We start from the raw sequence: 16,576 nt of genomic DNA, 5'->3' as shown, positions 1-16,576 counted from the left end.
TTTGACACATGAGCAACTTTGGGCCCCTAGTAAAACTCGAACCCAGTAAGACAAAAACAGAGCTGGGCATAAAATGCTTTGAGACTGCACAATATCCAGTGTGGGGGTGGCAAATAGCGTCTAAACAGATCAGGCTAGCTTAAGTTTTTGTGGTAAAAGTTCATTTCAAGCAAAAATTATAACAGACAGACAAAGAATGATCATAATATGGCCAACCTTAAAATATGTTGTTTTCTAGGCTTTGATTGACCTAAAGTTTTAGAGATGAGTAGGTATGTTTTTCCAATTTATTTTTCTCAGTCAATAGAAAGCCAATTAAGATACAGACAGGGAAAATTGGGGTTACAATAGAGCAAACACTGTTAGAAGTAATACTTATATTTTACACGAATTCTTTAAAAAAAACTAAACTCTTTTTAATCTTTTAAAAAGAATTATTGACTTTTGTACTAAGAAGGTATCTCTAGAAATATTTTGGCTGAGACAAATTAATGGATCGGCCAGAGATCTGTTAACAAACATTTTTAAGATAGTTCTTAGCTTCGGTACTAGATCTATCAGATTGAACTGAATAAATGATAAATGTATATCTGAACAAAGATTCTATGTTTAATCCAAATAATATTTGTCATAATTTGCATCCTTGGATCACGCCCGGTAATATCCAGGATCATAACCAGTCGGTTTTGTATGAATATGCTTCTGCTGTTATTACGGTTATAATGGTTCTAGTATGAAACATAGACACAAGTAAGCAAGTCTTACGTTATTTTCTTATATAACTGAAATTGAAAAATCATGGATTTTCAGATTTCCATCTCATAACTATGTCTACATTCACATACGAGCACGCATTCACGCATGTAAAGAAATAGATTTGGCAATGTTTCGGTAAAATGGACTGCACGCAACAACAAAATAAATTAATCAAGACTTACCTTTGTATACGTCATGAAGCAACTGTGTCTATGTGCGTTTGTTTGTGTCTACGCGTGCGTGCAGTCCATTTTACCGAAACATTACCAAGTGTATTTCTTTACATGCATGAATGCGTGCGCGTACGTGATTTTATTTTGAATCATAAAATCATTCATAATTAGGTCTATACTGGAATGGTCTCAACTACAGATTTTAATGTGATAAGGTGCAGTGATTTAAAACAAAAACTGAATCTTTGTTCAATTTCTTTTTGACACACTAAGAAATTAGTTCAGAAATGATATATTAAATATAAGAATCATGTTTAGTTACTTGCAAACACGACAAAGAGGTTATACGCCTGTAAGCCTTTGTGAAATATGGAAGCACCCTTTCTCTTCGCCTGTATGGCGTCAAATGATATGTTGGCGTGATGTCAATATTGCTTATTTTGAATAAAAATAAACGTTTATCATATTAGAACTTAATATTTACATAAATAACAAATAGTATTTAGAAGAAAGCTTTAATATTTGCATATATAGAATTAAAATACATAAGTGCTAAATATAGAAAATATTCCTAAATCTTTATGAATATCTATCTTAAAAAAATGTAACATTTAACTGAGAGTTTATATATACATCTAAGATTATGCATTCCTCTTCGAAAACAAACCATTTTCCTGTAGCAATAGAATGCTTTCTCTCATTGCATTTAATACATTTATACTTCAGATCATGTTCACAAATGAGGCAAAAGAAAGAAACTACACTTAGACTTTCGTCCATTCCTCCTCTCCAGGTCAGATACATAGTATCCATTAACTTATAACAAATGTGTGTTTCCAGCGATTGCATTTGTTAAATTTAGATAATAATATGTCAAGGCCACACTTGTGTTTAAAGACAGAATATGTTGTATGTTTTTGAAAAACAGTGTGGAACAACAGAAGTAGAGTTCTAAATACATAGAACACAGACAAATAGAATAAGACATTGTGCATTTTAGTCTTTTCAACCTCAATCAATTTATAGCGAATGTCAACATTTTTTTTCGTTATTATCAAAGTGACAATTTACATTCATATGACCTAATTAGTATTACGTGATACAAGTATAAATTCATGTAAATCAAACTGTTTTCTTGATATTTTTCTCATTTGCACTATTTTGTACAGTAGTTCATTTGTTGGTAGTTGCCTTTTTACTTTGGCAACTTTGCGTCCAGTATAACTTTTACTTTTTCACCCGCTGAGTGCATCCCAATAGCAAAAGATCCTGCTCCGTATGGCAAATCTCTGTTTCCGATCTTAAAAATAAAAATATAAACAGGAATGCTTGAAAAAAATAGTTCTTAAATTAACGTCACATATCGAGGGTAAAAAAGGAACATCGTAAAATATATAAAAGCATATAGAAAGTGGCACCTATTTGGAAAATGGTAACGTCTCCACATATGATGCCATGTAATATATTAAACAGCCTAGCAATGATATCAGAAATTTGCATTTTGTTTCATAAAAAATGTTCTGGTATTGAACGCTGCATAAAAGAACATATTTTTAAATAAAGCCGGACAAATTGAAGACGAATTATAAAAACAAGTAAGTTCGTGCGGAATTATAATACCCTTTTCCATCCCATAAATAAACTGATTGTAAATAATGTCCAACAATAAGATATTAATAGGTCTCTAAGGGCGTTTGCTTTATTATCTTTTCAATACTTCTTGTCCTATGTTGCATAAATATGAACTGTGAAAAAAAACTCACTGAAGAGTATGTTATTAATTTTCAATACTAAAAAGGTCAAGCTATTATATGTTTTTCATTCATTCGCTTTAAAGAACGTTAACTTGAAACAATATTTTATTTTTCAGGTTTCACAAAATGTAGCCGCCTAACCATCACCAGCACTTCCTATTTACGACTTTTATCAGGACTGAGGAGGAGTCACATTACTATATTGTTTCAATGCAAAGTTTGACTGCACGAATCTTGTTACGAATTGCTAATTTTATCATGGTTTATGTTAAAGTGTAAGGCAACATTGTTCTAATGTTTATTCTGTCTGCAAAGTATTATTTATTCCTTTAAGATAGTTGTTCTGTAGTATTGAATGCCTATATCGTTGATTTAGAGTACTCATGCAGCTCCGTAGTACTACTCATAAAAGATATAATTTCTAATGGTTTAGACATGTGTGTAAAGAAACTTACATGTTAATATCTTTTTATCTGAATTTCCACAATTTATCTAGTTTTACAATTGGTTTGATTATGTGTGAACTATAAATTGTTGAAACATATTAATACACAATTACATCCAATCAATATCAGCTGTATGTCACTTTGCTACATGATATTGCCTACTTGATTATTATGCATATACAGTCAAACCTGTCTATAAAGACTACCTTTGGGAGAGCCAAAATGTAGTTTTTATGAGGAGGCTGTCTTTATTCACAGGTTAAAATACACTGTAAATGTTAAAATGGGAAACAAAACATGTGATATTTGAGCCAGATGGCCTCTGTTCAGAATTGATCTTTAACACAGTTTTGACTTATGTAAATCCATATTAAAGACTCCGATTTATAATAAGATTTTTGATTTAATATTTTCAATTCATTTTTTCCTGCAGTGTAATATGATTATGTTCTGTAGTCTTAGTTCCTCATTTAAAACCGAGATAAGAAATTTACTGCCATCACAGCTCTTCTAAGATCATTTGACCTGTGTATGTTCGAGTACACACTCTTAAATCTTGCAAAGTATGTGGCACCTCTACTTGTATTACTTAGGAAAATATCTTGACAATATGAAACTTTCTGACATCTCGAATTGAGAGCAATTATTTAGATATTGTAACGCTAGTTTCAGTGCAATGTACAATGACCCCGCCCGCTTAGCTCAGTAGGTAAGAGCGTTGGTCTACGGGGCGTTGGGTCGCTAGTTCGATTCTCGGGCGGGGCGTATGTTCTCCGTGACTATTTGATAAACGACATTGTGTCTGAAATCATTAGTCCTCCACCTCCGATAATTCATGTGGGGAAGTTGGCAGTTACTTGCGGAGAACAGGTTTGTACTGGTACAGAATCCAGGAACACTGGTTAGGTTAACTGCCCGCCGTTACATGACTGAAATACTGTTGAAAAACGGCGTTAAACCCAAACCAAACAAAAACAAACAAACAAAGCAATGTACAATGTCTACACACTAATACAAACATATATTTTCATACAAAACAACAATGGTTTGGTCTTTGAATTATGTCACAGCGTGCGTCTTAGTAACACTGTAACAGAAGGAACAAACAATGATCGACGAATAGATAAAAATTTTCAAACATCAAGTTTGGTTGAACACTACCACTACCGCTCGACCAACAGTACCGTAAAAATATAGAATACAAGTAACAAGCTAACTGGGAACACTGGATACAGAACGAACCTTTATTACTTATGTATGTCTGCAATTATTAAATTTCATCTGATTTTCTACATCACTCAAAGTAGTGGCACAAAACTGAATGGACTGAATGTAAATTAACAGTTCCAAATCAAACACAAACAACACCAATAATAGCGTAATTAAATTGGCTGAACTCCTGATTATTGGCCAAAATGATACGGATCGAATTGAAGTAAAGAACTTCAGAAAGTGCGAGGTTTTTAAACTTTCTTAAGAAAATTGCAAAAATTAACAAATCAGACCGGAGCTAGGAATATAACCAAGACCGCCTCGGCAATAAAAATGTTTACCTTCTTTACCAGTACACAACGGAATAATTCGCGGATCACGACCGTGAAATAAAAAGCTATGCAATTGAGGCAATTGAATATAATTGAGTCATTTAAAAAAACTTGTCTTTATGGATTAAGATTAACTAATAAATAATAGATAATTGATAGTTTCTTGATATATAATTAAAATTGTTTAACGAATTCCATACAGAAGTCTTCTTGCCATGGCAATCGAAAGGAAAACGTTTAAAAATCTTCTCGTCCAAAACCACAGGTCTTGGGGCTTTGATCTCTAGTATGCAGCATTATCTAGTGGTCTTCGACCAAGATTGTTCAAATTATCCCACTAGGGTCAAATGTGGCCCCGCCCTGGAGCTAATTGGTTAATAAAGACTTATATGGGAAAACCTTTAAAAAAATTCCAAAACCATAGAGCTCTGGTATTTAATATGTAGCGTCATCTAGTGGTTCTGTACGAAGATTGTTTAAATTATATTCATAGAATCAAATATGACCCGACCGTGGTATCACGCGGTTTATATAGATTTATAGAGAACTATGTAAATCTTCGTGTACAAAACAACAGGGCATTGGGCTTTGATATTTTGTTTGAAGCATCATCTAGCGGTCTTCTAACAATTATTCAAATTATCTTCAGGGTTCAAATATGGCCCCGCCTTGGGTGTCACATGGTTAATATAGGTTAATATATTGTTTAGGTTTAGGGAAACCTTTGAAAATCTTTTGGTACAAAATCATATGACCTAGGGCTTTGATGTTTGGTATGTAGCAATATCTAAAATTATATTCATAGGATCAAATATGGTCACACCCTTGGAGTCACATGGTTTATATAGACTTATATAGAGGAAAAACTTTTAAAATCGTATTGTCCAAAACCACATGGTACAAGATTTAGCTTACCAAAAGGTTCCTTCTAGCGCATATTAAATATTCTTTTTAAGGGATCTTTAATAAAATAATTATGAACTATGTGTTTTGCTAGTTTACGTGCATTCTTATCTATTCATTATAAGAATACTTAAAGTTATTTCACACAAACATTTATTTAACTTAAAAAAAAAACACCTTTTGATGAGCGATCCTACCGGACAATAATAAATACCATATCTCTGTCAAAATTTCGGGAATCAATGTCGACATGTGCTAGTGGCACAGATCAGAATTTAGTCGTATGTTTCCCTGTTTTAATTAGCAATACAATGGAAGAAAAGATCTGCTATATGCCAGTAATTGCATTGCATGAATGGATACAGCTCCAGAACCACTAAACCAGCAGAAAAAGGCTTTTATATAAGTCGGCACCAACAAACTGGTGGATTTGAAAAAAGTGCGTACAAAAAGTTCACAACTTAAAAATTAGAAAACAATTAATCAAAAGGCATGGAATTACAAAGTTCGAAATATTTATAGCTCAGTAAAGTGAAGAAATGCATTATACAGTTCTAGATAAAAGCAAGGGAAGTAATTGAAATGTTGTTATCCGTTGATGGTACGTATCGTACAATAGCATTCACAGACGAGTAAAAAATCTCGAATAACTTTAATAGTACAGTATGTTTTGATGGTTATACTTAAAATGTCAAAATATTAAAGTTGGTATGAAATAAAATCGTAAAAAGAACCTCTGGAAGCAGCAAAGAATGCAACCGAGAAGATTAATAGTAGACGATATTTTTGGGCGTGAGTCTATTTTTAGATGATGAATATTCATATAGTTAATCTCGATTCTACAATATGACATGTAAGGTTTAGGAGTTAGATAGTTTAAACTAAATTATTGTTTTTTGTAGGTCTGTTTATTACGTAGTTGTATTTCACTAAAGATTGACTTAAAGATGCGTAAAGACACATTGGCAAAGAGGCTATTTCTAATGAATATGCATGAGTACAAAATGGCGGCGCCTGCTGGAATTCGGATGCCTTTGATGATACCCTTGTATTCATTACCTGCTCAGTCAAGTGTGACATGTTCACCATAAGTGTTCCTTCTCATGAGAAGGAACAATAAGGCTTTGATATTTGGTATGTAGTATCATCTAGTGGGCCTTTACAAAGATTGTTCAATTATATCACAAGGGTTAAATATGTTCCCGGGGGTCACATGGTTCATACAGACTTATATAGAGAAAATTATGTAAATCTTCATGTACAAAACCACAGGGCCTTGGGCTTTGATATTTTGCATAAAGCATCATCTAAGTGGTCTTCTAACAATATTGTTCAAATTATCTCTTAGGATTAAATATGGCCCGCCCTTGGTGTCGCATGGTTTATACAGACTTGTTTTGGGAAAACTTTGAAAATCTTATGGTACAAAATCACATGGCCTAGGGCTTTGATATTAGTTATGTAGTATTGTGCAGTAGTCCTTTAGCAAAATTGTTCAAAGTATACACTTAAGAGTTAAAACTGGCCCCGCCCTAGGAGCACATGGTATACAAAAACTTCTATTTAAAAAATATACCTCTCATGAACAGACTCAATCAAACCGAGTCTGCTATTATTGTACCCCGTGACAACAAAGTTGTAAGGGGGGTATACTGGTTTCAGGTTGTCTGTCTGTCCGTCTGTCCGTAGACGCAATCTTGTGCGCACCATCTCTCCTTATCCCCTTGACACAATTTAATGGAACTTCACACAAGTGATCAGTACCAACAGTAGTTGTGCATGGGGCATGTTAGGTTCTTTTAGAAAAAAATTGCAGAGTTATGGGACTTTATTTTTGTTACTATACTATATACATAGACACAATCTTGTGCGCACCATCTCTCCTCATCTCCATGACACAATTTAATGAAACTTCACACAAGTGATCAGTAACAACAGTAGTTGTGCATGGGGCATGTTAGGTTCTTTCAGAAAAAAAAATTGCAGAGTTATGGGACTTTGTTTTTTTTGTTACTATACTATATACATAGACACAATCTTGTGCGCACCATTTCTCCGCATCCCCTTGACACAATTTAATGAAACTTCACACAAGTGATCAGTAACAACAGTAGTTGTGCATGGGTCATGTTAGGTTCTTTCAGAAAAAAAATTGCAGAGTTATGGGACTTTGTTTTTTTTGTTACTATACTATATACATAGACACAATCTTGTGCGCACCATTTCTCCTCATCCCCTTGACACAATTTAATGAAACTTCACACAAGTGATCAGTAACAACAGTAGTTGTGCATGGGGTATGTTAGGTTCTTTCAGCGACAAAAATTACAGAGTTATGGGACTTTGTTTCTTGTTAACATACTATGTACATACAGTCTGCAACCCTAGTTGTGCATGGTGCATGTTACCTTCTTTTAGATAAATATTCTACATAGTTATGGGACTGTTTTTTGTTACTATACTGTATACATACAGTCTATATACATACAGTCCACATAATTATGTAATCTTGTGTGCGTCAAATTGCAATGTACTGTGTCAGTGCATGCGGGGGTACATTCATCACCTTTAGTGATAGCTCTAGTTCTTCTTGGTTGCATTCTTTGCTTCCAAAGGATCTTTTTACAGATTTTATTAACTATCACAACAGCAATCTTTAAGTGCCGTGTGGCGGCTGTGAAAAGACTCCCCGAACTTGGATTCAGTGTTGTTATATTTTCTCGTCCTTTGGGATCGTGGAGTCCATTCAACATACTGTAAGTGTATTAATATTAGCGGAGTACTAATTTTAGCGCAATTTGCGGGATCCGGCATGCGCTAATTCATGTCCAGTGGTAATATTAGACTAAAATGAAAGGCTTTCCCTAAAAAAGTGAATTATATAGTATTGAAAATATCGTAATTAGAATGCAATAGAGTTCCGCTTAAGCCGGTGCTAGGGGTTGTGAGAGGTGCGGCACATTTCATTACCTCTCATGAACAGACTCAATCAATCCGAGACTGCTATTATTCTTCTTGGTTGCATTCTTTGCTTCCAAAGGATTTTTTTTACAGATTTTATTAAACCATACGGACTAGAGCAAAGATATTTATTAGTATGTGGCATTTTCTTATGGTTCTTTACCAAGTCTGTTCAAATCATGACCCTGGGGTCAATATATGCAACTTCCAGGGGGTCCGTCGTTTTTCAATGATAAAGGAAAAATCTTCTTGTTCAAAACCATAAAGCCATTTGGTGTTCTGTATTGTCTACTATCAAGTTTTTTCAAATCATGATTCTATAGAATAAATTCCGTAATTGTAGATTCTGCAAATATTTTTATAATACTTTTAAAGCTGTAATTGATCAAGTTTATACCACCTGTTGCACAGAATAACTGAACCTATTTCAATTTTCCTCAGTTTTTATCCCCTGGGAATTTAAACGTATGTGTTTGTATGTTTTCAATTACTTTTTTCGATAGATTAGGTAATTTGTAAGATCGTGTTTAGGTAAATTAATGGTTGCATAACAGCTATTCTCCCTCGGTGAAAGTGTGATTGATTCCGCAACATGAATTACACCAAATTTAACAAAATGCGTTGTCATCTTTTATCATTTGTCAAATCTTTACAATAACTGAGGTTGATATCGTATTTTGAACAAGTTGGTTTTATATATTCCACACAGGGAAGTTTAAGATAACACCTGTTACTTATTCAAGTGATTGTTTGGCTCATTATTGATATGTGATGTTTTATTTTCCCATGTTTTATTTTTTTCCTTGTATCACATCAACAGTTCTATTTCTACCTAATTGTTACCATATATGCATGTCAAAAGGAAAAATCTAAATGTTCCGCAACCAGTTGTAAAGAAGACTAAAAATGAACACACCTGAGTGCACAAAGTATATTATTTGACACAATGATGTTAGAAAATTTGGAATAACATGTTGATTAATCAAATTTCGGTACAAATTGGTTAACTGCTTTATAGTGTTAATAAATGTCAGCCTAAGAGCGATAAACTGCTTACATGTTCCACATTATAACATTCCTTACCTTTCTTCCGTTCCTTGTAAACACCACTGCTATATTGATAAACCTAAAACATAAAGTTTAATCGTTTTTAACTTATATCTTTACTCCTTATCAAATGCAAGAATTTTTTCAATTTAGATATTTTTTTTTAGTTTCCAATCTTCATAGGATATAACGTTATTCCTATGAGTGTAAATAATGACAAATATTATTCAACTGTCTTGTCTATTTCTTTAATCTTTTTTTCATTCTGATGTATGTTTTGGCATAATCTAGGAATATAACGGCTATTGAATTAGTTTATGTGTAACACCTAAAAGACCTGGAGAAATATGATATCAACCATGATACAAATTGTTATTTTTCATTTTTTTTTTCAAATTTCAAATTTGCCATCACGAATTCCATTCACACAAATGACAGTTTGTAACTTCCATGGGTGTAAATCAGTACAAGAATCTTCCATTATCGCAAAGTGGCAATCTCTGGATAGCGTTGTTGACTTCGTCGGCTTGACTCCGTGTCGCAGTTGAAACAATAATGCAGATCATGTTAACAAATAAAAAATATAAGTAGTTCTGCCTTAGAAATTATGCTATGTTTTTATTTTAGTATAGCGACATTAGAAATACGCATTTCATAAGTTTTGAAACATAAATATCTTCGACTTATTATCGGTTTCTATGTTTTCTGTTAGCTCTCCTCTATATCACTCTTATACAATGATGTCTGCAAGCACGGAGTTTCAGATTTAGAAGATATATTGATTGTTATTGTATAGTCTGGAATTGATTTGTTTCGTATGAGTTTGTTTCTTATGCTATGTTTATGTGTTAAACACTTAAATTTAGAAATCGTTTTCAAGTTTACGGACACTCACTACTTAAAATATGTTTAAATTTCTTCGAATAAGTATCATATGTAATGACCTTTCCATGAAACTGAATTAAATAAAGCAACATGTTTATTTGAAAAAAAAAGCAACAACTTTATTTTACAGTTACATCTGTAATACTATCTGCAAATGTATTAAAGCACATAATCCACGAAAGTCTTATTCTGTAAGACTGTATAATCAAGAACAATAGTCCAAAAGGATTAGCCACACTAAAACAACGACATTATTACACTCTACACGGAAATATTATGTATGTATGTATGTATGTATGTTGCATTGCTTACTAACGTTGTGTACATACAGAACGGTTTACTTTAATAGCAATATTTGATTTTTGCATTTCTTTTATTTGTTCCTTAGAACCAACATGAGCATTTCATTAACGTGTGCCTCAAACAGGATATACATATCTAAATGCATAATTGATCACATTATATAATTCCGCTTTTATGTTTTAATTGTGCGCTAAAATTTGTTCATTGATTTAAATATTTTAAAGGTGTGATTAATTGTAAAGCCTTTCTATGAAATTTCAGTACTTTTTTTGAAAAGAGAAAAAACATATTCAATATAAGACTTCTGTCCATATAAAACTGATTTTGGGAAAAGATTTGGTTTAGTAAATACGCCTAATCATAGCATTTCAACTATCTATCTAATCGCAAAAAAAAGTATAAGTCGTCAATTTATAGAAAGACTGTTGGAAATTAAAATATGTACTTTTAATTTTGTTTGAACCAAGTATAATCAGTTTTTCACACAATGTTAAATGTATGATGTTTGCCGTGTAATGACGTCCCACTAAATGTCATGTCGTTTTTAAATAGGTTTTGTGAATTATAGATTTCTGATATTTTTTAACATGGAAATGTATACATTTTCAAGTTTTATCAAATAATGTATTAAAATAAATTTAATACAGATTCCTGGCTATTGATAAAGTATGATGAAAAGCACGGTTAATGCCAAATTCCCATTTCACTCGGGCGCCGTACTCTCAATCAATCTACGATTTTCTTTGCAATGTTGGGCATCGTAGGTGGTTCAAAACTTCCCACGAAATATCGTGCGTTGGCTGCACGATCAGCGAGCGGCCCTAACGATGTCCGTACTGGGATTGCGCAATTCCGCTTGCGCCATGTCCACGGCTTACGTAAAACATATTTATGCTCGATACATCAGTTAAGAAATAATATCAAAATGATTACTTAAAAAGTAATAATAGCTTAAAAATCAATTATGGATACAGTAAAGAGAAAGAATTGCTCAAATTACCCTCACGTTCTTTGTATCGAGCATAAATATGTTTTAAGTACAGTTATTAACTCCCTTTTAAATGGTACAATATATCTGTTTCAAGTTTTGTGTGCACACATACACTGGGTATTCTTGAGTGTATAATACATTTGTCTTGAAGTTTGCCGCATCGTCTGTTTACGACGTTTCCCGTAATTTTTGTTATGACGTGACGTCATTGTACATTATTTCAAAATGTAAACTGCCTGAAGATATGTGTATTGAAAGTGCTTGCAGTGAAGAATTAAAATAATTGTAAAACACAGAAGTCTGCTGCTGTTTATTCCTTACAAATTGAACTTTTATAAATTTTATACCTGCACAGGGATTTTACTGACTTTTTTTAATATATTTGGGGTTTATTTTATTTGACGCTTGTGCGTTCACGTTAAAAGCGTCACTTGGTGGCACCCGATATTTCACGCCAATTGCTCGTATTTCTGTCATAATTTCTCTAATATATTAGCGATTTCATTTTTTTTTTTTTGATAGCGCATTGGGTTGTCTGTTCCAATGTATGTGACAAAATCTCAATGTATTTAGTGCATTATAAAAGCGTCATTTTTCTGAAAACAAATTGGCTCTCGCCGAAATCGTTATAAAATTTGTACGTGCAAATTTATGCATTTTGTCCTATAATTTATTTTACGTGCGGTCAGTGTGTTCTATGTTTTGAAAGCGTATGCGGTATGGCTTACCCTTTACATTTATCAAATATAAAAGGTGTGTGTTCTCGTTCGATTTTTGCTAAAAACGTTGTAAATCTTAGTTAAATGTCGAAAAACGCGACGTTTTTAAGGACATTATATCACGTCGTTACAGTACAGGTCATTACAAGACACGACATTTATAGGCAATTAACTTTATATGAGGATATATGCACGAGTTCTACAGCGGTAATATTGCGCGACTTTAGGAGCTCAATATTATCTGCGAAAGAACGTGTGCATATATCCACATAAAAAAGTTGATAACCTTTTTATTACATATCCACTATCAAATGATTACTTTATATCTAAATTATCGTTCTGTAATGAAAGATAGGAAAAACACGAAAAGAATTTCTCCGAAAATGCCATAAACAAATCCAACTGACGCGCATTAATATTTCCGCTAAAGTGACGTCAACTTGTTGTCGAAACGTGCGCGTGGACGCCACGGACGTCATCCGATTCTTTCCATTACAACGTTAATGAAACATTCCACGTCCGATATGAAAGCGTTCCACGTCATGATATGGAAAAATATAACTCCACAGAGGTCCATTGAAACCCACTGGAAAATAATTTTAGGTATGTAATAATACAAAATATTTAGCAAGTCATGACTGTAACAATAAACGGGGTAACTACGGCTTTAGATAAAACCGAAATGTTTTAATTAAATATTATATATTTTTATCACAAGTATAGATTTTTTCAAACTTTTTCAAAATTATTTTTGTTATCCCGACACAAGGCTTTGATATGTTGCGTCATTTATTAGCGTGAGTAAATTTATTGTTGTTTTTATTTACGGCGTTTGCTTTAGGGTTATTTCTTTCCTGTTGAAAAGTTAAATCCCTGTTTTCCCAAATATCATTATGAATAAAACATTTTGGAAAAATTCATTTTGACTAAAGCAATGAAGTTTTCTGTTCATTTTATTATTATGCAAGCATCTATTATGAAGCATAATCATTGTACATGTATACATATAAACGGATAGCATGACTGTGTTACAGAATTTCGACAATTAATAACAAAGTTTATCAAAATTTATGTATTTAAACATCTACAATTTCGGCATTTTATCTGATTTTATTTGTTTATTTCATTTTAGTACATTTAAAAAACAGTATAAAAATTACACATTGAAGTTTGACCTTGAATTTGATGGGTAAAACGTTTTACTTTATGGATTTGAAACGAAATATTCATCTTCTGTGCGATAGTAAATTAATGTAAGTATAGACTCCGTTTCCTTAAATTATAAAGTCAATAAACAGTGGCGTAGCTTCTATAAGGCACTACAGGCCCGGGCCTCCAGACTATCCGAGAAAGTGAAAAAATAAAAATGTCAAATATGCAATAAAAATCGAAAGGTAAGGGGGGGTTAGGCTGTATGAGGTAATGAATCAGTCACTAACGGGAGCGTACATGAATGGTTTTGAACTGTACGCTAGATATGAGCAGCATAGTTATGTTGCTGCGAGTATGATGTAGGTGAGAGAGGGGGTCTCCATCTCCCAGAAAATTGAAATTTAGTGAATGTTTTCGGCAAGAGATGCGTTCTCTTGCTATATTCCAGCGTTAATCTATTTTGTTTGTCACATTTGTACTACATATTACATAGGTAATCATTTAAAATCAAAGATTAGCACACCGCTTATGCTTAATGGCAGGGATCTGGACATTGTCTAAAAACAAAAACTGCATCTCGAGCAGCCCAGGATATTTTGCGGAATACAACCATTTTTCGTATACTTTATTTACATAGAGTTCTAATTAACTTGACCAAGAAATTGTATATCGCTCTAGCACGGCTGAGACTTAGAAAGTTGAAGAATCAGAGTTCTTTCTGTGAATTGCTCTACACAATATACTCCCTGTTTTCGTACATTAGACATCAATAGTAACAGTAGATATATGGTTATGTTTCAAAATATTTGTGTCACTGAAACACTGTTTCATTCTATGATATATTTTATTGTACAACTGCCAAGACCCGCTCACGCCAAAGGGGCCTTACACTATGGCAGTTTGGGTAACTGCATCTAACTGCTACACACGTGAAAAAGTCGAATATTCGAACCGTGTGCAAAGCTGTCACTATGATTATTTATTTATTTATTTATTCATTTATTTATTTATTTATTTATTATTCATTTATCATCCTCCACAACGTCAAGATTACATAGGCAATGAATGAAATGTTACCTAGCACATTAAAGGTATACTTGTTTTTTTTTTTGGTTTTATCATAACTGAAATATTCGTCGTTAATTATTGCATTGCGTCTGCATCCGCATTTTGTTAAGGTTTTGATACCTCGCACTTTAAAGGTATACTAGTTTTTTTTTACTTTTGTTGTAATCGTATTTGAAATCTTCTTAAGTGTTTAATTTAATGCTTTGCGTCTGCATCAACATTTTTGCAAGTTTTTGATGAATGTATCTATGCACACATTGCAAACGTTTCAAGTTTTCTCACGGGAAACTTAACATTCTTTAGTCATTAAACATCTAATTTTGGCAAAATGCAAATTTAAACTGCGCAAATTGTTAAATGTACTTCTGTATTCAGATCTGGATATAGATTGATAGATGTTATTGCAACCATTAATAAAGTCTTCGATATCACGTAAGCAGTCACGTTTTTCTTACTCGAGATAACGGAAGACTATCAGTTTTATGCTCCCACTGCTCTGTTTTATTGTATCTTATTGATGCTGGAATAGCAGTAAAGCGGGTGATCCTTTGTGCAAACAGATTCCGACATGCCCAAATTGAGTTTACCGAGATTCAATGGGCAAAGTGATATGTAGGTATGTTTGTAGAAACGAGCGCTCGGTAGTTGCCGTGGAAACTTGCATGCACAACGGAATCTCGCTTTTGACTGATCGCGATTAGGGGTTTGTGGCAAAATGTTTCGCCTGAAGTGGTGGTCTAAATCTAAAACATTCAAACATCCAGTTAATATACATGTACCGGTATGCTGAGATTTAGTGTCAATTAAATATAAATCATTGGCTAATTTTTTTTGTAATAGCAGCAAATATTTAATTTAAAACTGTGTTTAGCTATACATACATTACGTCTTATTTTAAACCTAGGGCATACAGTACTGTTAATACAGATAAACCTGTTACTTTATGTTTACCTCAATTATATGTAGTAACTGTTCATATTTTGAAAAATGAAAGTCTTTAGCTTGCATTCGCTTGGATCTTTGTATGTTCGAAACCTCGCACGATTTTTTCATTGTGAGGAAACCATCGGGTTGGCTTTCTGAACAATTTATGGCTTTATCCAGGTATCAGTTCATACTACAGGTTGGCTTTCTGAACAATTTATGGCTTTATCTAGGTATCAGCTCATAGCCTAAAGTTATGTCCGAAGGAGACATCCGGGGTCTTCCTCCCAACATTAAACACTGTTAAAAGTTCGACAGTTTTTTTGAGACACAAACACGTACTTGTAAAAATTACAGTTGATGATTTTATACTAAACCTCTGAAACTGTTTAGGGTTTATCTACATAATTGTTTTCCATGGCATTAAAACACTTGATTTACTTTCATTGTTTGCTTGTTTCTACTTAAGTTTGTCACTTAGGCAGACAGAATTTTTAGTTCTTGTAAGGCATATCTATGCGAAATGTCTTCTACATGTAAAGACAACTTCAACTAAACGGATGCACAATATACACATATGTAATTAAGATCATATGACATTACAAATTCATTTAAAATGTTCAACATCAAATGATATGTCCGTACTCCCTATATAAGGTTTATTCACTTTTACGCTACAGATCACAATAATCCAGATGCCACTGATCATATGAACTGCAAACTACAAAGAAGATAAGTATGATATACAGAAATGAAACAGTATCAGTATGCCAAGCTTTGTAAGCAACGTGTAATTTAGAAAGAAAAATACACATTTATCGTTCGAAGGTGTTGCCACCGGCCGTTCCTGTGCGGTTCCCATTGTGTTCCCTTATATGTTCGTTATGTTCTCGCTGACAGTTTGTGTCAAATTTGAATTGTACGCACAGGCGTATAGGCGTATGCCCATA

General features: G+C 33.2%; 1 protein-coding gene across 2 annotated transcripts in view; it reads right to left on the bottom strand.

The window, feature by feature from the left end:
- Positions 1-1,196: 1,196 nt before the first annotated feature.
- The window catches only part of LOC123543026 (E3 ubiquitin-protein ligase TRIM33-like), a 32,454-nt gene continuing 17,074 nt past the window's right edge, over positions 1,197-16,576 (bottom strand). Inside the window, exons 7-8 of one of the 2 annotated variants that reach the window (XM_053532294.1) lie at positions 9,621-9,663; positions 1,197-2,229 (exon numbers count right to left, since the gene is read on the bottom strand). In XM_053532294.1, coding sequence (XP_053388269.1) covers positions 2,125-2,229; positions 9,621-9,663 — 148 coding nt within the window. In that variant the 3' untranslated portion in view covers positions 1,197-2,124. The remainder of the gene's footprint in view (positions 2,230-9,620; positions 9,664-16,576) is intronic. The other variant, XM_053532295.1, reaches the window with a different exon arrangement.

Source organism: Mercenaria mercenaria, unplaced genomic scaffold (genome assembly GCF_021730395.1).
Source record: "Mercenaria mercenaria strain notata unplaced genomic scaffold, MADL_Memer_1 contig_1088, whole genome shotgun sequence".
Classification (NCBI taxonomy): domain Eukaryota; kingdom Metazoa; phylum Mollusca; class Bivalvia; order Venerida; family Veneridae; genus Mercenaria; species Mercenaria mercenaria.
The sequence above is the reverse complement of the archived record's forward strand: the minus strand, read 5'-3'. Positions and strand labels throughout refer to the sequence as shown.